Below are 26,675 nucleotides of genomic sequence, written 5' to 3' on the forward strand. Positions count from 1 at the left end.
AAAAAACGACCATGTAGAGTAAGGCGTTTTTAGCCCCAAAAAAACGACCATGTAGAGTAAGGCGTTTTTCTAAAACGCCTTACATGGTCGTTCTTTTTCGTTGAAAAACGCCTTACTATACATGGTCGTTTTTTCAGCGAAAAACGCCTTACTATATATGGTTGTTTTTTTCCGCTAAAAATGTCTTACTATACATGGTCGTTTTTTTGGGGCTAAAAACGTCTTACTATACGTGGTCGTTTTTTTTTTAGTTAAAATGCCTTACTATACACGGTCATTTTTTTTTTCAGCTAAAAACGCCTTCCTATACATGGTCGTTATTTTTGGTGAAAAACGCCTTACTATACGTGGTCGTTTTTTTTAGGCTAAAAATGCCTTACTATACATCACTGGTGCCAAACTCATTTCACATGGTGGGCCGCACACGGCCTCGGTCGATGTCAAGTGGGCCGGACCATTAAAATGATACCGTACTTTGCTATAAACAACCAAAACAATATGTCTTTCCTTTGTTTTGGTATAAAGAAGCACAAGAACATTTGGAAAATGTTGAAATTTAATGAAGTATCTTTAACAAAACATTTCATGAAGCACCTTACATTTCTTTCAACAAATGTGCGAGCAAGCACAGTCCGTGGATTGGACCGGACCGACTGCCGTTTTGGCAGGTGCGATTGTAGCCACGCGAGGGCGCCGCAGCAGCGGTTGGGACTCATTTGCTCGGCCACTTCGCGCGAGGTGATTACCGATTCCGAACTCGCCCGGCTGCCCCCAACTCAAGTGTCGGACCACGAGTGGCAAAAGTCCCAACTTGATTCTCTCCATGGAAGCCAAGCGTGAGTTGGTGTCGCCTGCCGTGCCCCGGCGCGCAGTGGAGCCGCCGTCGTCCTACAGGACCCTGCAGCAGCCCTCCCATATGGCCGAGTACGAGGCCGCAGGTCTCGGCCTCTCCCCACGGAGGCAGGACCTCGTCTGGGCTCCAGTTTGGGACCGGGACTCCTCTTCGGTTCCCACCGCCAGCTACTACGAAGCCACCCCGTGGTGGGGAGCGATCCCCCACACTGTCAGACCTTTGGGGGTAAGAGTCCAAAGCAGGACGGTTACCGGTAACACTGCAAAAGAACAACGCTTTCGTCGCTAGCTTGCACTTGTTCACACTCAAGTTCGCGTGATTTTTGTTTTTGGAAACCCTTCCCCTTTTTATTCACAGCCGATTAAATGTTCGGTCGTCAATTTATCGAACACTATTCCCCAATTAGAAAATATACTGTGTATATATTCGTAAAACGCACAAAAGTTACATCGAACAAAAGTTACCTCGTCCTTTACTCAGTAATTGGCTGATTTGCTTCGTGTGACCAAAAGTTGGATTTCAATTTTTAGATTTATTGACCGACTTACTAAGAAGTCAACAATTTCACATCAAATGTGAATGGATTTGTGGTTAACTTGGTTTAAATCAAAAATGATTAAAACAAGCCATTGTTACTCGCAGTCTAGACCAGGTTTCATTTATTTGGTGTAAAAAATATTCAATGAAACCTTTTTAAACTCACAAAGAGATTCGGGTAGCTCGTGTCATGAACAAAATAGAATAAATTACATTTATATTTAATGTATCAAAAGATCCATTTATTTTAAATGCAAAAAATAAAATAATGGGTTTGCATATTTTTGATCAGCCTAATAGAAAATATGTTTATGTACTATTTCACCAAACTAGTGTATTGAATGATTGATGTGTGTCAAGAATTCAGAATTTTACATCCGTTTCAAAAATATTTGAGGAAATAATGAATTTTATTGTCCATATATCAAGGGTTGGCGGCCCGGTAGTCCAGTGGTTAGCACAACGGCTTCACAGTGCAGAGGTACCGGGTTCGATTCCAGCTCCGGCCTCCCTGTGTGGAGTTTGCATGTTCTCCCCGGGCCTGCGTGGGTTTTCTCCGGGTGCTCCGGTTTCCTCCCACATTCCAAAAACATGCGTGGCAGGCTGATTGAACACTCTAAATTGTCCCTAGGTGTGAGTGTGAGCGTGGATGGTTGTTCGTCTATGTGTGCCCTGCGATTGGCTGGCAACCGATTCAGGGTGTCCCCCGCCTAATGCCCGGAGACGGCTGGGATGGGCTCCAGCAACCCCCGCGACCCTAGTGAGGATCAAGCGGTACGGAAGATGAATGAATGAATGAATGAATATCAAGGGTTAAAACTTACAAAAAATATATATATAAACACATTTTTATCCTCACACGGGTGGCAGGCGATAATTTATGAAATAATGAATGTATGGAGTGTAAAGAAGCTGAAATCTGACATTTTACATACACAGTAAAAATCTTTCCCTGATTTAAAACAGTTTGACATCGTTAGCATATTCTTCCATTGTTTAACCGGAGCCAGTGTGTTTTTTGGGGGGGTTGGCTACAGCAAATGTAAAACTATGTTGAGAATCTGTTCAATATTTTGGGCGGGCCCATCCCATCCGTCAATTTTGTGGAATCCAATAAGCACCAAAGCGTGTCCGTTTTCTCCCCATTTCTCTGCAGCCGGCACGGAGCGGCCTCCGGCTCAACACTCCGCCGCCGATCATGTGCACGAGCCCGGCTCCTCCCAATCGAGCCGACCCCTTCCCGCGCGGGCCGCACGCCTTCAGAGTCTTGGGCGGCCCCGCGCCGATGCCGTGCTGCAACGGTCACCCGGGACGGGCGGTTGTCCAGCTGAGCGCCGAGGAGGACCTGGCCGTCACGTGTCTCCTCAAACTGGGCTACCGAGACCCCGAAGACCCTCAGGTAGGCTCGCAATATATCACGGGAAGTTGTCAACTTGAACAATCGGCGAAACGGCAGGTGGGCTGGGCGGTCTTGGCTCCGCCCTGCGGTCCGAGTGGCGCGGGATGGCTGGAATTCAGGCGACCGGATGACGTGGAGCATTACGAGGAGTTCCTGCTGCCCATTCCGCTGACCGAGGAACATCCCTGATGCCGGAGGACACCAAAGTACACCAAAAGGACCGTTTTCTTTGCATTGAGGTCCAGTTTGGTATTGTTGTTTGACACGTTGAGCGTCGGATCGGGTTCCGTGTACTTTCCGACAAGTTTGTAACAAGAGTTGGCCAGTTCGCGGCCGCTTTCCCGCGCGATGAAAGCCAACGTCCGTAACGTTGCCCCCCCCCCCCCCCCCCCCCCCCGGGCTAAAGTTTCTTGACGGTGGTGACCTGGCTGGCGGCCTGGATGACGCGATAGCGCTCCTTCAGGTTGCGCCTCCTCACGTGCTCGTTGGTGATTTCGATGATGTTGCCGACGGGGAACCAGCCCTTCTGGCCGTCGGACAGCCGGATGCCCTCGTACCAGCCTGCGGAAGCGGGCGATTGACACGCGGATTCTTTAAGCCCCGCCCAAAATGTAAATAATGCACCTAAATAAAAATACAGCTGTTCTGTTCCCCCCGCCGCCCCCCATTTCTTTCCCCATCGGGCTAGCGGCGGCCATGTTTTTCCTCCGATTTGTCGCGTTTGGTCTCACCCTCGTTTGTTTTGCGTATGACGTTGACGATCTCGGTGGGGTCCAGGTTGAGCTCGTCGGCCTGCTGGGCCACGTACTGCTCCACGCACTGCACCTGAGGACAGTCTGACACGCACGCGGGCGCCATCAACGCTTCTTGCGAATGTCCAAAGCGGCGCGGCTCGCGCGTGACGCTTTGCGCTCACCCCAGGCGTCGTAGACCACGTCGTCCTCCTCTTTGTTGGGGAAGGCCGCCATCCACCTGTGCATGTCCGGCCTGTCCCAAAAGAGGGCGCCGGTCAGGGCTGGCCAATTCATCGCTTTTGTCAAATCGAGTTGAACTTGTCCCGGGGGTGTCCAAACCCGAGGCCCCCGGGGGGGCCGTTTGTGTTTTTCGGTGGCCCGCGACATGACAAAAACTAAATCTACTCAAAACGACACTCGGCGTGGGCCGCCGCAAGTGGGCGGAGTGACGAGGGAAAATTCCAGAGCCACGACGTCGAGTACATTTGTTTTGGGGGCGGAGCTTTTCAGCAAGCAGTTCTGACGAAAAGAACAACAATTGATGGAGGTCGTTGAATATTAGAGGAAGAAGCCGTTTGTGCTCTCGGGCTGCTTTCTGAAGGATTCTCAGAGAAACGCTTTGAAAAATGGGCACCGTCCTCCATTTTGTTTGGGGTTCTCAATGTGGAGATTCAAGCGCAGGGCCGGATCTAGCCCGTGAGAGAGGGGGCCGCCGGCCACCCCAAAAAAAAAAACAGAACACAGACGGAAAGGAACTGGACAATCCAAATGCTGGAGACTTGCTTTCTTGACCGACTTTGGCGCGTTTCAAAAAGTTGACAAATTGAACCTTTTCATGCGACACCAGAACACGATAAGCCGTTCACGCTCGTCGCCGCCGTCCCTGAAAGGGTCAAAGGGTCGGGTGGTACTCACTGCGAGGGCGCTTTGATGAGGCGCTCGATCATGCGCCCGTTGTGGTTCTCCAGCAGGATGAGGGTGAAGCAGTTCTCGTACGGCCCGCTGCTCCTGTCCTCCTCCAGGGCCTGGACCTGCACCAGGGAGCGGTGGGCGTAGTCCAGCACCACGAAGCGCTCGGAGCTGTGAGATTGAGAAGGGGGAGGTCGGGGGGGTGAGGTGCGCCCAGGCACTGGCGCTACGCTCGGGATGGGGGCTCACCCCTTCTTGACGGTGCTGGTGGTCACGATGAGCAGGTCATTGAAGAGAAAAACGTAGATGGGGTTGAACTTGACTCTCATTTGGAAGACGGTTCCTCCTCTGGACATTTCCTGGAGTTCGCCCTTCTTCTCCAGGAATCGCGTCTGGGAAATGATGGGGATGGCCTGCAGCCCAGGCGTCCCGTCAGCGACCGGCGGCGGCGCCCATGGCCGCCGCCGGCGCCGTCCGCTTACCCTGAGCTTGTCAAACTCCAGCGTTTTGGAGATGAGGATCAACTCCTCCATGCGTCTCATCTTGCCCACCTCCGTGTTGCACTCGTCGATGATCTGCGCAAGCGCCAGAGGTCAAATGAGGTCAGCGGGCCTTTCAGCGTCCCGGCGCCGCTCGAGCGAGGCGGCGGCGGCGGCGGCGGAGAGCGGGGCCAGGTCACCTTGGAGACGGAAGCCAAAGCCTTGGAGGCCATCCGCTCCTCTTTGGTGCCCTCCTTGGTCCGCTTCAGGATGTTCTGGAACCACAAAAGCAGAGCAGCTGCCGGACCAAGTCTATTTTGTTCGTAGTTTGCGTTCACTCTCAAAACTTTGGGGGAGGGGGGTCTTTTGGGACCTAAAAGGATGAAGGCTCAAACAAAATTGAAAGCGTGCGACGTGAACGCCGGCGTGCGGTTTGGTGCCGCCGGCGCGTTAGAGCGCCTCGTGGTCCCGGCGTGGAAAAGCCCCCCCCCCCCCTCCGCCGACGCAGTGGGATACCGTGAGTTATAATACAAGTGAGTTTTGAGGAGGGCTTTGAAGATGGCCAGCGAGCGGCATGTAGAGGACGCATGCGCGGCAAAGGCGTTTGGTTTTCGGGCCGCGCGGCGCGTCGGCGCGTCGGCCGCTCACCTCGATGAGCATTTTGATGCGCGTGATGCGCTGGAACGGCAGCAGCAGGAAGGACATGAACGGCAGCCGCTGGCACTGAGGCGACTCCTGCAGGCGGTTGATGACGGCCGCAAAATAGCCGTTGTTTTTCCTGCGGGGGGAGAGGGGGGGGTCGACAAGCGCTTAGCGTGCCGCGCTCACGGGAACACGAGCCCCCCCCCCCATCGCGCCCCCGTACATGAGCGAGGTGAAGGTCTTCTCCTGGTAGATCTGGTTGCGAACGTAGTCGATGTAGGCGGGGAAGTTGTGCTGCGAGTGGTAGTGGATGATGTCGCAGATGTCCGAGAAGACCACCGTCTCAAAGACGCGCTCCTCCAGGTCCTTCAGGAACCTAAACGAGCAAAGGACGGCGTGGGCGGCGCCGCTCGCCCCCCCCCCTCGGGGAAGCGCGCGAGCGTCCGGCCTCACCTCTCGCTGACCTCGCGGATCCTCAGGATGTTGGAAAAGAGCGGCTTCTTGTCCCTGATGACCAGCGTCCCTTCCAGCTCACGGTTCTCCAGGAAGTGGTCGGTGAGAACGTGCAGCGAGCGAAGGTAGGACGCCTCCGACGTCAGGACCTCAAACATACTCTGGCGCGGGGACAGCTGGCGCTCAGGGCCGGCTTCCCGGGAAGAAGCCGGCCCGTCGCCCCCCCCCCCCCCCAGCCCCCCCCCCAGCCCCCCCCTCACCTCCTGATACTTGCACTGTTCCGGGCTGAGGCGCTCCAGGACGCCGCTGTCCCGCACGGCGGGCAGGTTCTGCCACAGGGTGCCCTCGTTGCAGGCGGGCAACTCGTTGCGGACAACGGGCAACTCGCCGGCGTAGTCCGCGGCGGTGGCGCTGATGTTCCGGCAAACCGTCTGCCGGCGGATCTCTTTGGTGATGACGGTGGCCCGGTACGTCTGGTACAGAGGCTCTGTCGGGGCGAGCGGTTTTTTGTTTTAGGGGGGGGGGTGGTCTTTACTCCGCTTGGATGATAAATTCATAACTCACCATTTTGCAGGCGGGACTTCCAGCTGTTGGAAAGTTCAGTCTTGGTCGCAGACCTGCAACGGGACGACAGCTTGAGCGAGGGGGGGGGGGGCACAGCGCGGGGGTCTCGAGTGGGGTCGACAAAATGCGCCCCCGCACGCGTGATCAAAAATTCTCAATTCACGGCACTTCACGCGAGGATTGTGGAAGTGTCGAGACAAAGGGTCAGCGCAGTTGCTAACGCGATGCTAATGTGAGAAGCTCGTTCGCCACCGAGGGAGGGGGCCAAACCGGCCACCGTTGAGCCGCAGAGGTCGTCGGCTGGGACTCGTCGCTCGCTTTTGCCCATCGAAATAGGCCAAGTCTGTTCCTTGGTGCCACAATCAAGGTCGGGAAACACTAAAACGGGGTCGAAACAACACCGAGCCGCGAAACGGGTTGGTTGTCGCGTCGCGTCCGCGCAAACTCACGCTTCTTCCGCCGAATCCTCCTCGCCGCCTTCGCCGCCGTTCTCTCCGTCTGAAAGATGAAGCGCACGTTGGTCAGCGTTTAGCAGCCGTAGACAAGCGAGCGAGCGAGCGCCGGTCACTTCCCAACCGTTTCTCTGCGCGGCCGCGCTGTTGGCCAAATCCGCCTTGGGCAGTGGCGGCGGGGGTCTCGGAGGCAGGTGGGGGCTGGCCGGGGGCCGGGGAGCGGCTTGCGATGTCCGCTCCTCCGCCGGGCTGCGAGCGTCCTGGCTCAGGGGCACGCGGGGCGGGAGGGCGGGCGGCGCGTCCTCGCCCGCCGGCGCCAAAGCGGCGCCGTCCCGCTGGATCTCCGGCGGCTTCAACCTGCGAAGCGGCGTGGGCGCCTTCAAGTGAAGAAGCTCCGCCTCCTGAGCGCCTTTCTTATTGTGGCCGGGATCCGCCGTGGGGATGATGGACTCGTAAATGCCCTCTTCGTCCGCGGCGGACGCGTGCCTGACGGCCAGCAGCGTGTTGTGTTTGGGGGCCGGCGCGTGGAGCTGAGGAAGCGGCGCGGGAATCTGCGGTCCCGGATCCGACAGTCTTCTGGGACTCTCGTCCGTTTTGAGAAGCAGCAAGTTTTGGGACTTGGCCCTTTCCGGCTTGGTCTCCTCGCTGTCATCCGCCGCGTAACGCGCGAGCTCCTGGTCATCGCCCTCGTCCGCCTCCTCTTCCGCCTCCTCGTGGCCGTCCGGCCAGGCCAAGTCGGAGCCTTCCTCCCCCAAGACGTCGCCGCCGCCGCCCTCGCCGCCGTCCTGGTCTGGCAGCGGCACCCACACCAGCTTCATGCCGGGCCTCCGCAGGTGGCACGCGCAGGAGCAGCTGGGCTCGCAGGCGGGGCCGGCGGACCCGTCCGCGACCTCCTGGTCCTCTGCTTTTCCCGCCGCCGGCTGGGCATCCACCTCTCTCCCGTCGGGCTCTACGAGAAGCAACGAGAAATGTTACCCGTACTGTCATGTTGCTTTTTTATTATTGTTTGGTTGTTTTTTTTGGGGGGGGGGGGAACGCTACTCGATGGCTAAATTTGACGATGTGACTCGACACCAGTACACGATCATTCACACACACACATCGGATGCAAAAGTGGTCATGTGACCTGTTTTGTTCGTATTTGCCACAGCTGCAAAGCGCGGGAGAGCGCAGTCGAATGATTAGAGTACCTGAGCGCCCTCCTTCGGCGCAGATGCCGTCGCCGTCCTCCGAGTCGGTGCTCTTCCCCTGCGGGAGGCGAGTCCTCTTCTTGGGCAGCGGAGGCGGATGCAGTGGCGTGCCGGCGCCGGTAGCGGGCTTGGGTTTGACCACCGGCTGCCTTTTCATCTGCCTTTGTGTGGCTTTGGCCGGCACGACCCGGTGTTTGCTGAACTTGTTCACGATCCTCTTGACATTCACGCCCGAGGGGCTGGAGGGCCTGTCATCCTCTTCCAGCGGCTGGGCGGATGCTCGCTCCATCGGTTTCGGGGGGATGTCCGGCTTGGGTTTGACTTCGGCTAACTGGGCGGGTAGCTGAGCTGCTTCCTGGGCAGACATGGTGGGTGGCGGGCGGGCGGGGTCGTCTTCTCTGATGATGCGCTTCCGATCAGAGGCCAGGCCCCGAGGGATCTTGTCCGCCCGAGCGCGTCATCCAAACCTGTTGAGGGGAAAGAACGGGTGTCGGTGGTCAGTCTGGACGGGTTCAATTGTCCAAGTCCTTTGGAGGGTGCACTCAAAAGAACCCAAATTGGGTCAAAGCGGGACTGAGCCAACAGTATTCCTTCAACCCCAAAAGTTGGGTCAAAACCCACAAAACAACCTCAAGAAGCGAGTTATTGTGGAATCCACCCAAAATTGTTTTGTGGGTTATTCATTTAAACTTTTTGCGTCAAATGAGTAACTAAATGAAAAGACTCATTGTAAGGAACGACGAATAAGAAAAGTGCCGCAAGACATAACCCAGTACAGTGCAGCAGTGTTTCCCAATAGTTATTGCGCCAAGGCACATATTTTATATCAAATCAAATAGTTGACGGCAGCTCACCAAACAAAGGTGACAAAAAGTACACACACACACAAAATGCTGTGTCGTTTTACGTACCCACACGCTGGATATTACCCAAGATTGGGTTCATTTTTGGCATCTAGCAGACTGGGTTGAAGATTTGTCATTCACAAAGTTGCCCTTTTTTTTTTTTTTTACCTATTCTCGATTATTTCTCTATTTGCTGTGTTTGTGCTAAGAGCAAAGCGATTCATCTACGAGTTACTCCGCTGCAATCTCGGTGTTTTTACTTCGGCTTAATTCATTGATGGTGTTTTGCATCTTGTTTGAGGTGTCCTCTGTTGTCCCTCAAAGCGGTTTTAAACCGTCAAATGTGAAATTGAAAGTTTTGTTTTTCTCGTGACACAGCTTACGAGTGGCCCGTGTTAAAATCTACTTTGCTGTCTCCCATAACATTTGCAACTGCGAGTTTAAATGCCAAGAGGGGAATTTGGTGACGTATTGTATAGCGTTTTTATAATGAGCTAGCACGCTTATTTGCTAGCTCGCGCCACGTCAATTTGTGCTAACATGTTATTTAGGCTTGTGTAACGACCGCCTAGCCTGGTGTGAAGGTGGTTTGTTTGTGTCAAATTGTAAGTTGAGGGGTTCGTTGTTTTTCAGTGGATGGCTCCTCTTTACGAATGACAGATGGAGAGATTGAATCCTTTAATGCAGTTTGTAAGGAGAAAGAAAAGGAAAAAAAACGTTTTTACCTCCGAACGGATGAACGAGAACACGCCCCCTTTCAGTCACAAAAACACTTCCTGCTTCTCTTTAGCCAATCAGACGCAAGCAACATATGAATGTTTCAGAAAGTATTAAACCGAATATAATTGAAGTAACTAGCATAAAGGGATATAATGCTCAAATATAAAAGGAAACGAATTGATCATTTAACATAAGCTTACAAAATAATTGAACCGCTGACATTTCTGTAACATGAGTTTATGATGAGACCGAGTACGCGAGAAACGTGGTTTGGTGGCCCACGGTCCTCTTCAGTTTGAAGAGCTTTGCCGCCATCTTGTGTCCTCCATTTTTATACGCCCCTTTTATTGGTAGACTTTTTTCCGCTCTGCCCATCAGGAAATGTACCGCATGCAGTACCGTATAGTGAAATCGTGATCTCTCCAGTTAGGTCGGGTGATTTCCCGAGGCACAGCTAATCATCTCTTTGGCACATTTCGACGATAGAATCAGACTTGCAAACCAGCTGAAGCGCCAACTGGGACCGGAGCGCAAAATCAACTTTTGCACAAGGAGGAGGCCATCCCTTTAGGACATTATGGCGGACAACCAAATATCAACACAAGAATCACGACACGCGAACCAAACAAGGCCGAGTACTCGATCATGTTGCAAGTCCTTGTTAATGCTCCGCAAGGGAAAAGGCTGCGGAGGAATCCTTTGTTCATTTGAATTCATGGGTGACAAAGCGCAGCAATGAATGGGTAAAATACATTTGGAGTTGTCGACCGCACATAGAATAACATTTTGTGCATTCCCTCGCTGCGCCAGTGCGAACATCAATTTCTTAGAACGTCAACCGGCTCGTCGGACCAGTTTGGAGAGCGCCGCGCGCGTGTGTCAGTGAACTTGTTTTGGAGCAAACGGGGAGGTTTCAGGTTTCATTCTGGAAAATTTCGGGGGAGGCAAAACCGATACGGAGAAGAGAACATTTCGTGGAGATTGAATGAGAGTTTTTTTTTTCGCAGACACTAAGGGGATGACTTTGTAGGTTTTTGCCATTGTCCGGTGTGAGCGGAAACGCCACCTGACTCGGACCCATTATTGGGCACTTTCTCTATTGTGACGTCACCAGCCACCAAGGTTGAAAGTAGTAGAAGCGCGACGAAGAAAGTAGTGATGTTTGTTCTCAAATGTCGGGGGTAAAAAAAAAAGTCAATCGGGGCTGAGGACATCGAATATTCACAAACACCTGTAAAATCTTAAATCCACCGGGTCAAAAAGAACCGAAATTGCGTGGGTGACATCCTCTTTTGTCTCGCTTTAACCGTACCATAAATATGTCCCGATTCCTCAAATCATACTCTCATTGCACAAATCATTCAGCGTCTAAAACGGCGATGCATTGTGGAGGTAGGATGGGTGTGTATGCCATCTGTTGTGTCAGCGTGCAATATTAGGGGGGGGGGGGGGCACAAGAGGTGGACGAAAAGCACCCCGCACCCCCCCTCATCTGATCACGAAACGTTTCTATGGCGTACAGTCTCATGGGGAGTTATTAGCTGGTTCTTACTAGATTTTATCTGTTTTTTTAAAAATAAACGAGATGACACACACACACCGGTTTGCCGAGGAATTCGCAGCAGGAAATGCCGCTCTGACAATGAATTGACAGCGGGCGGATTGACTTTCAGTGCCAACTCGTAAAAGCCCCCGAAGGAACAGGTGCTTTCGGATCGGAATTTCCCATCCGAGCGTCCCGACATAGTTGTCAATTCATAGTAAACGTCGGATTAAAACAAACAAAATGAAACAAGGAACCAATAACTCACCAGGATAGTTCGGACGCAAGTCAACATTATTTGTCAGCTGTTTCGGCGCTCCCACATCTTGGGCAAAAACGCTTTCGGTAACACCGGTGTTGATGATTCTTTAATGTTTTTTTAATCCAAGCGTCTGAAAAACAAAAGGAGACAAAAGTTACGGGCTGCTCGCCGGGCGGCGTCCCCCGCCCGCAAGTGCTCGAGGCTTTCTCTTTGTTGTAACCCGCGCAAGTCCAGAGTCGAGACGACCGAAGGAGGGACAATCCTCCCTCCCTCCCTCCCTCCACTGGGGTACAAATCATCAAGCGAGGGTAATTACAATCGAGAATCCGGGACCGAATTTCAAAATAAAACAACCGCCCGATGTAATGTTTCGACACTTTGGTCAACGACGTTTATTGTGAAGGTTTCAACACCACAACCCGTGTTGTACAAAACCAATTCCACTCAAGGTGGGACGTTTAAACCTAAATAAAAACACCATACGCATGTTTCGCAAGTTATCTTCGACAAAGACAAGATCTTTCATGTTCAAACTGATCGACTTGATTGTTTTCAGCAAATAATCCTTCCCTTCGAATTTTCTGGCTGCATCACATTCCAAGAATCCGGGGACAGATGGCACAAAAAGACTGGGAAAGTTGAGGAATGCTCATGAAAATGTTTATTTTTTTTTGAGTTCTCTTTTCCCCGAAGCTCCGAGCGCCTTTGTTACCTTCGTGCTTTGTTGTCTGATCTTAAACGGCAGGAAGCCGGAAAGTTCTGTGAGAAGCTGAAACGAAAACACACTCTTGGCCTTAATAAGCGAGAAATCGACAGCATTTTCACAAAGGTGTGATTGTGTACTGCGATAAAAATGTCCCGTTCCGACTCGTTCCTAAAATTTGACAGAAAAGGAAGATGTCCAATGTCTTTTTTTGGGGGGGGGGGGGTGGAAAAACACAAATCATCCAGTTGTGCATACTGTCAAGTTTATTTTCTTTTATATATATATATTTATTTATACAAATCAGGACGATATTTATGTACAACGCAACATACAGAAAAAAAAATTGAAAGCAGCACTGGGCCATAAATTATAGCCATAAAATATTGTTCACATTTTGGACTGGAAGTGTTCTTTTTTTTCCTGTCGTCAGACAAAGCCTCGGGAAACTTGCTTGGATGCCAGCTGCTCAGAGAAGCTTTTTCATCTTCAACCGGGAGTGAAAACAGAGAAAAACTCTTGCCCCCCCCCCCCCCCCCCCCCGTTAATACTATTCTCAAGGAAACATCGGCCATCTTATTCATTTGTTGACGCCTCGTTTTTTTTTAAACAGTGAACATGATAAAAAAATGCAGTGGGAAAAGGAGTAGTGGTAGGAAACCATGTTACCAGCTTTGAGGGGAATTTAGACTTTGCTCTTAGGAGGTTCCAACAGATTTTTTTTTTTAACCTCGCCCCCATTATTCATTGAAAAACTTCTGTTAGCGGTTCTTGTGCTCACCGTGACATGTCACAAGATGACCTCGTCAAATAAGAAAGTAACCCTACTTCTCTATTGACGGTTTGAACGACAGCGGCCCGTTGCTCACAAGCCCTTCAATCCGTTTTTGCCAATTTGACGACATCCGGCCCCCCCCGTCAGGTCTTGCGGTCACCTTGCGGCGAGTACAAGTACAGATGCTTTGTGCTTGCAATTTCCAATGACTTTGAGCATGAAATAATGACGATAGAATTCAACCCAAGCGGTCATAATTCCCGACATTCCAATTTACGATCCGATTAGGGCCCGACCAATCGGATTTTTTTTTAGGTTGATGTCAATTCCAATAGTTGGCTGATTGTCAGCCGTTATCCGAGACTCCGATCCTCACCGGCCGCGTTCAAGGCGAAAGCTGAACTCGACAAACCGAGATGGTAAGTGTACATATGTACAAATCCAGCAATTTTGGTGGATGTAAAAGAGGTCCTAACCACCGAATGGGCCGGGCCGCCGCTATTGTTTGTTCTCGTACTGCCCGGCACTGTCGAAACAAACAAAACAATTGTGATGACCGTGGGGGCTTGGAACGGCTTCATTATTTGTCACCAAACGCGGTCAACTCGCAAGTCGAGCTACCGCTTGGATTAATGAAGGCAATTAGCAACCCGTGAGGGCGCCGCATCCACTTTGGGCCCGCTCTGGAATCGGCTGTTCCGAAGAAAGGTTCGTACGGGTTAAGAAAAGGAGCCGCTGAAGAAGAAAGCCAAACCCCGACAGGCTCGTGATAATAAACAGGACGTGTAAACAACCCAGCAGCAAAAGCTCATTCATAAAATTCAAGTCTTTTGTTTCTTTTGCTTTTTGCATGTACTGTAAAAACACAGTCAGTCAGTCAGTGGTGATTTAGAGGGACGAACGGCCTGAAATAAAAGCGGGGGGGGGGGGGGGGTGTTCAACAAATATAAATGTGGTACGTCGTTTAAAAAAAAAAAGCCGAGATGTAAAGTGCAGGCAGTGTCCGTTCTTCTCTGTAACCGCCCAAATCAAAAACAATCACGCGGATCCGAGAGGAGTCCGTCGCTCAAAGGCAGGGCTTGGATTCGGTCGTCACTTTGTCAAAAGTCTCCGTTCGGCGCTCACTCCACCCGCACGAGCAGGCCGTAGAGGAGCGTGCCGCCCTGCTCTTTGGTGATCCACTCGATCTCCGAGTTGCTGAAGCGGGGGTCCAGGGGCTCGCCGTGGCCCGCCGTCTGCTGCGGCCCCGCCTTGTAGGAGCCTGGCCGCACGCACACCTGGAAGCCCACCTGGGCCTGGTGGCAGCGGTGAGAGCGGGGGTCCCGGAATCTGTGTTTGGGGGGGGGGGGCAGTGTATTAAGAGACCGGCATCCTTGTGTATTGGCGACATGGGCGCAGGAACACACACACACACACACCGATAGCACAGCTACAATCTATAAACGCACGGGGGAAAGCGCACTGTGGTCTGACGAGTCCGCATTTCAAATTGTTGGCTGTGCTGCTGCCAATGGCCCCGTTCGCGCCGGTGAAAGGGACGTCCGGGTTTTGGAGAAACATACGTTGCCCTCCCGTCTCAGCGACATCGTTTTTAGCAAGCGCAATGTCGAGCTCCGTTCCGCACGCGTCACAACAGCGCGGCGTCATCGTCAACGAGAGCTTGACTGGCATGCCGACGATCCGGCCTCCCAAATCAAAGCGGGGCGGGGCGCATTCCGAAGAGCAAAACGCAACAACCGAGAGGAGGAAGGAAAGCGGAGGTCAACTTACGGCACTTTGGGAGCAAACGTCTCCAAGCCGGAGTAGCGCATCGTGGGCGAGAGCCTCACCCTGGGCACCTCCCTGCCGGGGGCGCTGTTCTCCTCTGGATCGCCGTAGCCGTCCGGGCCCTCCGCCTTCGCCGGAGCCACCGAGAAGATGGACGAGGCCCCTGCGGCGACAATTCATCGGGACGCTCAACGACGACGGAAAGAGGCGATGGGAAAGAACGAGGGGCGCAAGTTGCGGCTCGCTACCGGGCAGCAGCTGGCTGTGGTCCAGTGTGCGGCGCAGGGCCCCGATGCTGGTGCCGTGGTACGCCATGTGCCATTTTTTCAGTGCATTGGAAACCTCACAGTGCGGCTTGATCCTAGGACCAAAAAAAAAAAAAAAAACGGGAAGAAAAGAGCCACGTTACCGTACTGGCCCGAATATAAGACGGTCCTGATTATAAGACGACCCCGTTTTTCAAGACTCAAGTTTGAAAAAAAAAGACTTTTTGAACACCAAATAAATTTTTATACAGAAAAATCTGAAACAAATGATTCTAACAATATATTTGAGAGAAAAATCATGTTATTTTGCCTCATTCAAATCTTAATATCTGAACATTTAAATATGTCAACTCAAGTGCAATCCCATTGGCTTCTGGTTTTTGAAATGTAAATGACATCATCACTTCTCCTCAGCTGCCGATGAACCTGGCCGATCTTCGACCCACTTTTCTCCACATTGTCGCTACGCTTCTCCATTTTCTCTAATCTCTTCTATTATTTTCTTCTTGCTATTTTTTATTTTTCTTCTTCGTGCTAGCGCTATTTTTACTTTTATTCTTCGTGTCAGGTGTTCACTTTTGGCCTGGGGAGTCATGTTCAACATTCGCTTTAATGATATCTGGCGCCATCTAGTCTCGCAAATGGGTATAACGTCTAGACCCCGAATATAAGATTTCAATGAAAAAAAAAAAACACGGTCTTATATTCGGGCCAATACGATAGTTTGACGTTTTAACCTCAAGCAAATGTCAAGTTGGGCTGAGCAAGTCACAAAAAGTTGACCGGGAGCACTTCAAACCATGCTTGAGGGATTTTTACAGTAGCAAGTGCTTCCTTGACTCACGAGTTGAAACAACTCAAATCACTCGTATCTCAGATCAACTTTCCCACTTGCGATGAGTCCCAGCCCCCCCCCACTCCAAACAAAACAATCTCCGTTTCCTCTCACCTGAGGGCGAAGCAGCACCATCCGAAAGGGAGAGCGTAGTCCCGGGGCGGCTCTCCTCTCTTGTAATAAGCCTCGTCGCCCCGTAACTTGTGGCAGGATTCGCAGTAGCACAGGTTGTACTTTGCATCTTCACTGAAGTAGCCGTCTGACACAAAACGAGGATCGTTACACTGGACTCGAGGAGTTCAATGGGTCAAGTCAAGTCAAGAGTATTTGTGGAGCACTTTCAAACAGCCATCGCTGCACAAACTGCTGTACATGGAGCGATTTAACATGCACAATAAACAGTAAGACGAATCGGTAATCAAGGCGGTAGAAAGCACCAAGCAGTAAAATCAAGAACAAATCTCAGTCATGGCTTTCTTCCGCAACCTTCTCGCCGTCTCTGAATAGAGTGAAAGTCACCTGGTAGGGTGAGCAGGTCCTTGAAGCGGGAGCACAGTGCCTGGTACTCGCAGGACTTGTTGGGGTTGACCTCGGGAGGGGGTGTCCAGCACACGCTCTCTTTGATGCCTGCACGCCAAACGCAAAGCAAAGACATCTTGAGCCCACCTTGTTGCTGTTGCTTTTTTTTTTTTTTGGCTCTCTATCAATAAAAAAAAAACATTTGCGGTCTTCTACCGTCAACCACGTCAGCCTTCTCCATGTCGCCCCGGCAGCGGGCGTGGCCGCCTTCCCCGCCCTCAGCCGGCAGGCGATTGGTGACGATCGTCACCTGACGGGACGACAACAAAGTCAAGTCGGGGCGAATTCCTGCCGGCGAATTTGCCGGCGCGCGACGTGACGTGACGCGCACCTGTTCGCATTGGCCGTAGAGGTCAACGAAAGGGTAGCAGGGGGAGGGAACGTCCTGCGCCGCCACCCCTTGGTCCATGCCGTTGACGTAAAGGTGGAGGCAACCGTTGGCGTCCACCAGCAGACCCAAGGCCGTGCCCTCGGGACACGTGTCCAAGTTGGGACCGTAGTTCTCGCATATCTGAGGAGGAAGACGGCCAGGCGGTGAATCGGCGGCCGCGTTCCTTCGGGCGGGAGCGCCGCCGGCGCGCGTCGTCTACTTTGAGGGAGTTGTGGAAAACCGAGTCCCTCTGCAGCAGCCACGCCGAGCGTTTCAGGCAGCACGCCGTGGAAGGGAAGTTGAGCCGGTCCGGCGAGTGACCGATCACCCCGAGCGACAGCGACGACGTCCACGAGGGGTTGAGCCGGTCGATCTGAAACTGGACGGCAAAGAGGACAGAGTCGGGAACGCCGGAGGGGAGGGCCGAGCGCCGGCCGCTGCGCCGCGACCGGACGCACCTGGAAGAGCTGCTGCTGGACCAGAGGCTGGGCGGTGACCAACAGGCCCTGGTTGTAGCTCGACACCCGGGCCGCCGTCAGCCTCTGGTTGGACAACTGGATGTTCTTGCCGTGGTTTTCCAGGAAAGCCATGGCGGCGGGCGCCGCCGCCGCGCACGGCTCGCCTGCCGCCTGCGCCGACTGCGAGAGGCAAAGAAACGGTTTCGCTTGCATTCGCGCCTCCTGACAACTCAGGACGCGGTAAAAAAAAAAAAGGTTCTCCGCATATGATTCGGACCAATTTGGGAATTGTGTTCATCACTTGTTAGCATTGTGCTAACTAGCTGGTTGGGATCCAAGTTGAGTTGTAAGGCCCGTGCTCAAGTTTTGGCTCACAATTCAACTGAGTTTAGTTTCAGTTTTTATTGCAGAGGCGGGGAAGGGATATTTGGAGTATTTGTTGAGCGCAACATAAATAAAAAGGCCACTTCTCCACACCCGGAGAGGCAAAATCATGCGGCGTACCTCCCTGACCGGCGTGGCGTCGTCCTCTCCTTCGCTGCAGCTTTCCGAGGACAGTGACGGTGCTTTCGTGCCTTCCGCGTCCTCAATCAGAGTGGAGCTGACGACGGACACGGCCGTGATCCGCCCGTACAGGTCCAAGACTGCGTACACGTTCTTTCAGGGGGGGGGGGGTATAACGCTTCACGTTATACAGGGCTAAAGGCGGCGAGTGTTGAAGTGTTACCTTGGCGACTGCGGTGGCTGCAGGTCCCATGTCCTCGCCGTCAACGAAGACGTGCATGGTGTCATCAGCGCATCTCTTCACGCCCACACGGTTCCCGACCTGGAAAAACAAAAGACATCGGCGCACGTCCAGGGGAAACTTTGCGGTTGGTGGGCGGGGCGGCCCCCCCCCCCCCTCCCGGCTCACCGTCAGCCGGTCCAGCGAGCGTCCGTAGTTCTGGCGCTGCAGCACGCCGTTGCGACGGACCTCGGAGCCGCGCAGCAGCCAGGTGACCTTGGCGCGGAGCTGCGGGAGGGACGGGGAGAAGCCCGAGAGCGGGCACGACGGGAGCTCGGGGGGGGGCAGCGTGGTCAGTCCCACGTGTAGCGAACCGCACCACTGCTCGTCCATCTCGTCGATGCGCACCTGGCAAAACGGGAGAGGAACCTTTCTTTGCGGGTGTCCGCGACGGGCGCCGGGGGGTGTGGGGGGGTACTTCGACGATTGGTCTCTACCTCAAACAGCTCATCCACTTTGAGTTCCTTGCCGCTGAAAACGATGCCGTGGGCGTAGCCCCCGGCTCGCACGGCCTGGCAGCCCTCGCCGAGCAGCACCATGTTCTTGCCGTGCTTACTGTGGAATCTGTGGGCCACTCCCGCAGCTATGCACACACACACACACACACCTATGCATCCTGCTCTGTGTATGTAGCAAGGTCGTGATCAAATCATCTGGTTCCAAGATCCGATCTCCCTCCCACCTGGAGAGTGGATGGGGAAGCTCTTCTCGGTGATGTTGCTGGTGCACAAGCTGTTGTCCAGTGGGCCAGAGGAGCCGGTGATGGACACCTGAACGCACTGCCCATACAGGTCGATCACCGCAAACACATCTGGAGGGGGGAGAAAAAAAAAAAAATACAATGTCAAAGCGGAAACATTTTGTGTTCCGCGAGACGAATTTCTCTCTTCGCCCACCTGGTGGCAGCCCGGAGCAGGCGACGCCTTGGTCGGCGCCGTTGATGTAATAATGAAGGTCGCCGAGGGCCGAGCGCATCATGCCGATGCGCGAGCCCGACGTCAGCGAGTCCAGGTCGCAGCCGTAGTTGTTGCGCATCGTGTTACCGTCCTGCATGATGGCCGTCCCGCTGGGGGGGGGGGGGGGGGGGGGGGGGGGGTCGGGAAAAAAGTCAGCTTATGGGACGACTAACGGACGCGGTTTTTTTGAAAGCTCCACTTGGATACCTGAGCATCCACGTGTCATAGTCGATGTCGGTCATCGTGTTGGGAAATTCAAGCTCTTCCGGCCTGATGGCGGTCACGCCTACACACACACACACACACACACACACACGCGCGCGGAGAAAATGGAACCTCATTGGTCGAGCCGACCCATTCGGCAGGGGCTTAAAGGAAGAATTGTGTCCAGCGCTGACCCGCTTCTATTGAACCCGACCAGCGGTCCACCATCTTCTGAATGATGATTTCAAAGAGCTCCCCATCACGAAGGCACCTACGAAGGAACCGGGGGGGGGACGGCGTCTCAGTACGGCCCACGGAAGCACGAAAGCGCGGCGACGCCGGCGGCGGCCGTCGTTTCTCACCGGTTGGAAATGACGATGGCGTCGTTGAACTCGCTGCGGCAGTTCTGGCGCAGCGCCGTGCGCCCCCCGTTGGTGATGACGGCATTGGTGCCGTGCAGGTGGTGGAAACGCAGATCGGTGGCGCCGGCGCCCGACGCCGAGCAAGGGCTGCCGGGGGACGTGGCCGAGGGCCCCTCGGAGATCTCCTCCGGAAGAGGGGGGAGGTCCACTGAGCGGCGGAAGAGCAGAAAGGCCGAGGCTCCAGTTTCCAAAAGGAGAGCGTTTGGCCGTCGGGCGCGCGGGCCCCCCGCCCGCTCTCACCCATGTCGTCCATGATGGTGGCCTGAGCCGCCTGTCCGTAGAGGTCCACCACGGCGTAGACGCTGGGGGGCACGTTCCACGCCGCCGGGCCCTGAGCCACGCCGTTGACAAAGAAGTGGAGGCTGCCGTCCTCTTTGCGCACCACGCCGACGGTGTCGCCCGCCTGCGGGAGCCAACGACGTCGCCCATAGGAACAAGGGGGGAGGAGGGGGGGGACACACATTTGCAATGCCATTATTGAGAGCACCCGCAAAATATCGAAAAGGGTCGGGGCGATTTGGATTTTTGGGGGGCTGATGACGATTCCAACATTTGACAGGATAAAATTCTGATTCCGACTGATTGAAAAGGTGGTCAGCTTTTCAAAATAAAAGCTGACCACTTCTTCACTCTTCTTCAGAAGAGCCGCGAGCAAAATGTCGTCGGGAAAACGACTTTCCGGTGACGAAGCACGCCGGTGCAATCGTTCTGCGTGGCAAAGTCACGCGCTGCCGAGTTTGTCAGCTTTGGGTATCGGCGGCAGAAAGATGGTGGCCAAACATGGCGTCCGCCTCCATAGCATGTTATTAGCGATGACTTATTATGAAGAAAAAAAAAAGAACCTATTTTAATATATTGATTGGAACAAGTGATGTTCGCCGATTCTCAATCAAGCAGGCCCTACGATTGAATATCAGTGTTTTTTTTTTTTTTTACCCACTTTGAGGCGGTCTAGGTTGTGTCCGTATTCATCCAGAATTGTCGTCCCGTTGTGCATCACGCCATTTCCTGTCATCATCCATGTCCCTGGAGACCCCCCCCAAAAAAAGAAGATTGGAACAGCGAGCGCTTTCCTGCATTTCCTGACATTTTGGTTTTACCCGAGCGCAGGTTGGTCATGGTGGAAGGGAGCTGCAGGTAGGCGGGATTGTGCGTGGTGACGCCGATTTCGATGGAGCCCGCCCACTTATCCACCATCTTGTCGATACGAACCTGAAATACTTCGTTGGAGCGCAGCGGCCTGCTGCTGAGGACCACGCCGTGATTGAAGTCGTCCGTGGCGCTGTTCAAGGGGAGAATTACATACACACGCCAGTCGGACCCCCCCCCCCCCCCCCCCCCAACAACAAACGTGAAGACGGGCAAAGGCGGCTTACTGCGGCCTCAGCGCCGTCCTGCCGTCGCTGATGATGGCGGCTTTCTGGCCGCAGTTGGCGTGGAAGAGCAGCCGCTCGGCCGCGTCGGCGTCCGGGGTGAGAGCGGGGCGGGGCCGCCCCACGTCGGGCGACATGGCCCGCATGATGGCGTTGTTGCGGCGGAGGCGCTCGCTATGGTTGTGGTTGTGGACAATGGTGACCTTGACGGCCATGCCGTAAAGGTCCACCACGCCGTACACCACGCCGGGGGTCTGCGCCGCCGCAACGCCTTCAAAAGGGGAGAGCACCTATTTAATGGCGCCGCGCTTTGGGGGGGTCACTCAACTCGTTGGACATTTGACGGCAGACAAAACAAATTCCACCGGACTAAGCCGAGAAGAGGACGTTTGTTTCTGGGGCTGGGGGGTTGTTCGTTCAGCTCACCTTGGTCGATGCCGTTGATGTAGAAATGAAGCGCCCCACTAGCTTTGCGCATCAGCCCGATGTGATCGCCCTCCTGAGAACCGCGACAACAAAACACAATTAACGCCGCGAGGACGATCTTTGGAATGGCCTCTGTCGAAATAGTCGCGGCTATTCTCCCAAAAGAACTCGACCTCACAAATTTGCTTCGGGACGCCACATTGGCTAACCGGCTATTAGCTTTGCAGTTAGCAAACGTCGCAGGAGTGGGAATATGCTATGTTGACTTCTCAATAACCCCCCCCCCCCCCACCACCCGCCGCTCTCTAAATACTGCACGCTGTGTCCAATCCCCCGTCATAAGTCGCGGGTGCCGAAGACGCGTCACAGTGAGCGGCAAATTTTAAAAATAAAACCAAAATCGAACTACGTTGGTGTCGTCTGACGTTAGCGGAACTTTCCGGCAGTACGATAAAACCCTTTTCAAAAAAATCAATCCCTTTGTGGTGTTGAATGTTTCAATGTTATGAGTTTGTATGTGTTCTTTTTCTTTTTTGTGTGCCCCCCACCCCATCCGATTTGGCAGGGACATATGAAATCAGAGCATCACAAATTAAATGCGAGATATACTGGATTATTACGTCTCGGTTTTAAAAATAATAAGAATGTATTAGGCAAATAAATAAAGTTGTTCAAGATACTTGGGGGTGGGGGGTGGTGGGGGGGCTGTTCCACACCTGCAGTTCATCCAGGCTAAACTCGCAGTATTCCCGCCTGGTGCCTTTGCCGTTGGTCAGAATGCCGCAGCCGCTCATCATGATGGTGCCTGCCCGCGGAAGGGGGGGGGGGGGGGTCGACATCCGTCAGTTGCTCGCCGGCTGGCTTCGCCCGGCGCCTTACCTGAACGCAGATTGGTCATGGTGGCGGGGTAGTCCAGATGGTTGGGGATGTGCGTGGTGACGCCGATCTCGATGGAGCCCGACCACTTGTCCACCAGCTTGTCGATGCGGATCTGGAAAAAAAGGCAAAAACGTCGAGAGACGATGACGAAGGCGCAGCCGAGCGAGACGGCGCTCGCGCTTGCCACAATGTTGCGCCGGGCGTTTTGGCAGCGTCACGGCTCTCACCTCGAACATCTCGTTGTGTCGCAGCGGCCGGTTGGTCATGACCACGCCGTTGTTGAACTCGTCCAGCGGTCGCCTCCTCTCCGCCGTCTTGTTGTTATTGCTCAGCTTGATCAAGGTGCCGCACTTCTCGTGGAAGAGCAGCGCGTCGTTGGTGGTCGAGCCGCCCGTCGCCGCCGCCGCCCCCGCCGCTCCTCCTCCCGCGCCCCCGGCGGGGCTGCCGTTCGCGTTCCCGCCGTCCCCCGCCCCCGCGTCATTGCTCAGCGCGCCGCCCCTGCCGCCGCTCCTCGCGTCGTTTCTCGACGAGGAGTTGTCGCGTCCCGTGGCTCCTCCTCCTCCTCCACCGCCGCCTTCGTCCCCTCCGCCCTCATCCTCGGCTCGGTAAAAAGACACGATGGCGTTGTTGAACACGTCAAAGAGCTGGTGCTCCGTTAGAACTGGCGAGGGGGCGAGAAGCAACACAATGACGAAAAAGGGTCCGTGTCATAAATCGTCCGCTGCCGCAATGGGCGGTTTCATACCCGCGTCTGGCCCCAGGTTGTTGGGCAACTTGTCCGGTCTGCTGTGACCGCAACGAAGCTCAGGCACTGAAAAAAAAAACAAGATGTTTGTTTTCCCCAAATAGCGAAACCCCCCCCACCAACCTCCCCTAATATGGCGATTACTCTTTTCCAGAAGCAGTAAATGAGTGGGCAAAAGTAAAGGCAAACAAGGAGCGTTCTCTTACCTTGGTCTCCTATGGTGACGCCGTTCATTGCCGGCGCGTTCATCAGCGCCGCGATGCCCACGTTCTCTTGCGCCCGGCAGACCACCCCGTCATCCTCGTCCTCCTCCTCGTCGTCGTCGTCCTCCTCCTCTCCCTCCTCATTGCGAACGACGGCCTCTCGCTCCGCCGAGGTAAGCGGCGGCTCGCAGCTCACCACCGTCACCTGCGTGCACTTGCCGTACAGGTCCACCACCGCCCAGAGCTTGGCGGGCAAGCCGGCGGCGGCCGCGCCGCAGTCCTGGCCGTTGACCCAAAGGTGGAGCTCTCCGCGGGAGCTGCGCTGGATGCCCACGCGGTCGCCCTCGGCCAGCTGATCCAGGTCGCGGCCGTACTCCTCCAGCACCGAGCGGCCGTCGCGGAGCACCGAGCACCCCGACACGATCCAGGAGCCGCCCTTCAGGCCCGTGGCGCTGCTGGGGAAGTCCAGCAGGGCCGGGTCCAGCGTGGTGACGCCGATCTCGATGGAGCCGCTCCACGAGTTCACCTGCGACGCGGCGGGCAAAGGCAAAGATGACAGATGCGACGGGCAACCGGCGCGGGACAGGAGGAGAAACATTCTCTGCCCGACCGCGCTGGAGCCTCCGAAGTGGCGCTCAACCGCTGCGACGCCCAACTAAAAATTGCAGGTGGACAAAAGCAATTCGTTTGATTTGCCGTTGGGATATTTTTAGCGAGGGCGGAATGTAGCCTGCGTGAAAAAAAAACAAAAAGCGTCTTAACGGCGGGGAGAGCAGCAGTATAGAAAGACTCGCGACGCTTTTAGAAAGTCAAGAAATGCAGAACACCTCAAGGAAATAAAAATCACGCAGGACAATTTCAAGGGGACATATTGTGGGATACGGACTTATTAAATATGGTGTTTGATTGATATGCTTTGGTGGCTAAGCTCACGCTAGAGTAAAGGCAAAGGAGACATAAACTCAGAGGAATGATCGTTTATCTACTTCAATTCTAGTCGGTAACTCACAAACCACTTGCAGCCTTTGAAGAGTCACGCCGACAAGTTCATAAAACCGTTGTGGAAAAAAAAAGGTGGCGCAAACAAGAGTCACAAAACAGACAGCATTCTGACACCAGTGACACATTCGATTCATTGTTCAGCCTCAATGTCGAGGCCTCGAGAAGTCAAGCGCCACATCGGACACGTCGGCCTTCCGCTAAGTCAAGACACCTGGGAACGGTTTTAAAAAGAGCCCAGAAAAGGCAGAATGTCTCCTCTTGAGATTTACGAGAAAACGCATCAATCTTTTGCCCATTCCCCAAAAATAAATACATCACGGCGCAATAATACAGAGCGTCTCACATGACAACCGTGCCTCACGCTTCGTCTCCACGCCAAAAATAGAAAGCGCGGCTCACTGTGATCCTGGAGATGACGAGAGCATCCGCTTCTCTCTGGAGGTGAGCGCCGTGCGGACGGGATGGCCGACAGTCCCAATCTGGACGCACTGCGATGGGAGGGCATTGATTTTTCTGACGGACTATCGGGATGAAGCCCATGAGAGCATCACACGGGCTGGATGGATTCTCAGCGACGGGGCGATATGTGCACAATTTCAAGAGGAGGAGGGGGGGGGGGTTGGCGCCAGCCCAGTGGATCTTAAATTTCTGATTAAATATGTCCAACCGGAGGCGCTCGGAGATGGTCTTTTGGCTCTTGCCTTGAAACGTGCTAGTCGCCAAGTTCCTATCTCATCTCCTGGGACAACGCTCTCCTTTTCACACAGCTATGTCGTAAATGTTTGCTTGTCTTGAGGTACGGTAAGTTAGCAAAACTTGATCGCTAGACTGCCGCGGGTTATCCATTTCGCTTTCAAAGAGCACGGCCGTGCCATTGATCCAAGCAACAGAAGAGAATTTCCACCGGTCTCTTTTTGAACAGGCTTAACTGTTGCAGTGTAAACTCCACCCGCTTCCATTCCATCAGTCTTCAAGGCCAATTGGAACATCTCATTTTCAACCGACATACGATTCCAATGACAGTAGCAGAGAAAAAAAAGGTAGGTCAAAAGCATCAATCAAACGGTTTACCTCGGCTTACCGATCACTCTGCTGCCTTGATCGAACTCAGAAGGGTTTGTTTTACTCATGGTGCCACCCGGAAGTACATGCTGTGACGTCATATTGAAAAGGTCCTTTGACCAAGACTTTCGCCGAGGAGCTAACAAGAGACGCCTAAAACAGCAGCAGCAACAACAACAACAACAATCACAACGCCGAGCTGCATGGCCGAGCTCAATTGAGTTCCTCCCCTTAAATTGCACGAGTCAAAAGTCGCTTCGTGTGCTCGCACCTCATTGACATGGCTAACTACCACAATGTTTCGTTAGCAAAGGGACCACTGAGAGCATTCCCGGCAAGACGAAATGTCGATACCAAATAACAAAAGTCCTATAAAAGGGACCGAGTGGAGAGCCACTATCAAGCAGTAGCAGTTGGGCAGAATGCCCCCAATACCGGGGAGGGAGACGCAGACCCCCCGCCTAGTCCCAGAGACGGCGACGCGAGCGCTGTACTCGCATTCCCCATTCTCATCACCACCACCCCGCCCGTCCCGCACCGAGCAAGCGGCGGCGGCAATGGCGGGGGGCCCGTGGTGCTCCTTTTTACCTTCTTGTCGATACGGACAGTGAAGACGTCCCGGTCCCTCAGCGGCTCCTTGCTGAGCACCAGGCCGTGGTTGAACTCCTGGACCGGCTGGTTGCGCCGGGCGGTGCGGTTGGAGTTGGACAGGCCGACCAGCTTTCCGCTCCGGGGATGCAGCTCCGCCGCCATCTTCAGAGGGGCGCGCTTGTTTGCGCGACACTCAACTTGGTTTGCGGCAGTGACGTCACAGCCGAGGCTCATTTGTGGCAGCCGCCAGAATGTTGTTTAAACATGACTTTTGTGAGCGGTGATTTTTCAAGGTTTTAGTTAGTTTTTGTTTTTTTAAACTTCATTAAGGTGTTGACTATGATCACTCCGTGTCTTAGTATAGAAAAAGTTTGCGTTGTATTTGATCATTTCTTCAAATTCAATTTTTTGTTTAGTTTCATGACATTTACATTTTTATAGCTAGGTTAAAAAACTACGTGAGGTGGACACAAATAACCACCATCATCCTCACTAGGGTCGTGGGGGCTGGGATAGCCCAGCTGTCTTCGGGCAGTAGGCGAGGGACACCCTGAACGCCTTGCCAGCCAATCGCAGGGCACACGGAAACGAACAACCATTCACGCTCACACCACGGTACAATTTGGAATGTACAATCAGCATGCCATGCATGTTTTTGGAATTTGGGAGGAAACCGGAGGACCGGGGAAACCC

General features: G+C 53.8%; 3 protein-coding genes across 4 annotated transcripts; 1 reads left to right on the plus strand and 2 right to left on the minus strand.

The window, feature by feature from the left end:
• Nucleotides 1–713: 713 nt before the first annotated feature.
• On the plus strand, nucleotides 714–2,978 carry LOC127595920 (uncharacterized). The gene is made up of 3 exons (XM_052057966.1): nucleotides 714–1,078; nucleotides 2,547–2,789; nucleotides 2,847–2,978. Exons 1-3 carry the CDS (start codon nucleotides 824–826, stop codon nucleotides 2,976–2,978), a joined length of 630 nt encoding a protein of 209 aa, XP_051913926.1. The 5' UTR covers nucleotides 714–823.
• Nucleotides 2,225–12,112, minus strand: arhgef15b (Rho guanine nucleotide exchange factor 15b). 2 transcript variants are annotated; one of them, XM_052062091.1, is made up of 16 exons: nucleotides 11,589–12,106; nucleotides 8,213–8,679; nucleotides 7,147–7,971; nucleotides 7,020–7,068; nucleotides 6,571–6,623; nucleotides 6,267–6,493; nucleotides 6,007–6,167; nucleotides 5,777–5,929; nucleotides 5,560–5,689; nucleotides 5,112–5,186; nucleotides 4,915–5,007; nucleotides 4,682–4,845; nucleotides 4,439–4,603; nucleotides 3,706–3,776; nucleotides 3,521–3,625; nucleotides 2,225–3,350 (listed from the first exon to the last, which is right to left on the minus strand). In XM_052062091.1, exons 2-16 carry the CDS (start codon nucleotides 8,577–8,579, stop codon nucleotides 3,190–3,192), a joined length of 2,799 nt encoding a protein of 932 aa, XP_051918051.1. In that variant the 5' UTR covers nucleotides 8,580–8,679; nucleotides 11,589–12,106; the 3' UTR covers nucleotides 2,225–3,189. The 2 variants fall into 2 exon arrangements, with proteins under 2 accessions (XP_051918051.1, XP_051917957.1); XM_052061997.1 differs by having other exon boundaries at nucleotides 7,020–7,971; nucleotides 11,589–12,112.
• A 416-nt stretch (nucleotides 12,113–12,528) lies between these two features.
• On the minus strand, nucleotides 12,529–26,468 carry neurl4 (neuralized E3 ubiquitin protein ligase 4). Its single transcript, XM_052054317.1, has 29 exons — nucleotides 25,980–26,468; nucleotides 23,331–23,853; nucleotides 23,125–23,190; nucleotides 22,607–23,040; nucleotides 22,380–22,491; nucleotides 22,217–22,305; nucleotides 21,501–21,573; nucleotides 21,078–21,345; nucleotides 20,802–20,983; nucleotides 20,642–20,727; nucleotides 19,942–20,104; nucleotides 19,642–19,849; nucleotides 19,474–19,550; nucleotides 19,283–19,361; nucleotides 19,016–19,185; nucleotides 18,802–18,930; nucleotides 18,557–18,702; nucleotides 18,249–18,467; nucleotides 18,063–18,161; nucleotides 17,840–17,992; nucleotides 17,336–17,515; nucleotides 17,098–17,256; nucleotides 16,839–17,018; nucleotides 16,664–16,757; nucleotides 16,448–16,555; nucleotides 16,043–16,187; nucleotides 15,076–15,188; nucleotides 14,831–14,990; nucleotides 12,529–14,389 (listed from the first exon to the last, which is right to left on the minus strand). Exons 1-29 carry the CDS (start codon nucleotides 26,214–26,216, stop codon nucleotides 14,182–14,184), a joined length of 4,860 nt encoding a protein of 1,619 aa, XP_051910277.1. The 5' UTR covers nucleotides 26,217–26,468; the 3' UTR covers nucleotides 12,529–14,181.
• Nucleotides 26,469–26,675: the final 207 nt, after the last annotated feature.

Source organism: Hippocampus zosterae, chromosome 1, assembly GCF_025434085.1.
Source record: "Hippocampus zosterae strain Florida chromosome 1, ASM2543408v3, whole genome shotgun sequence".
Classification (NCBI taxonomy): Eukaryota; Metazoa; Chordata; class Actinopteri; order Syngnathiformes; family Syngnathidae; genus Hippocampus; species Hippocampus zosterae.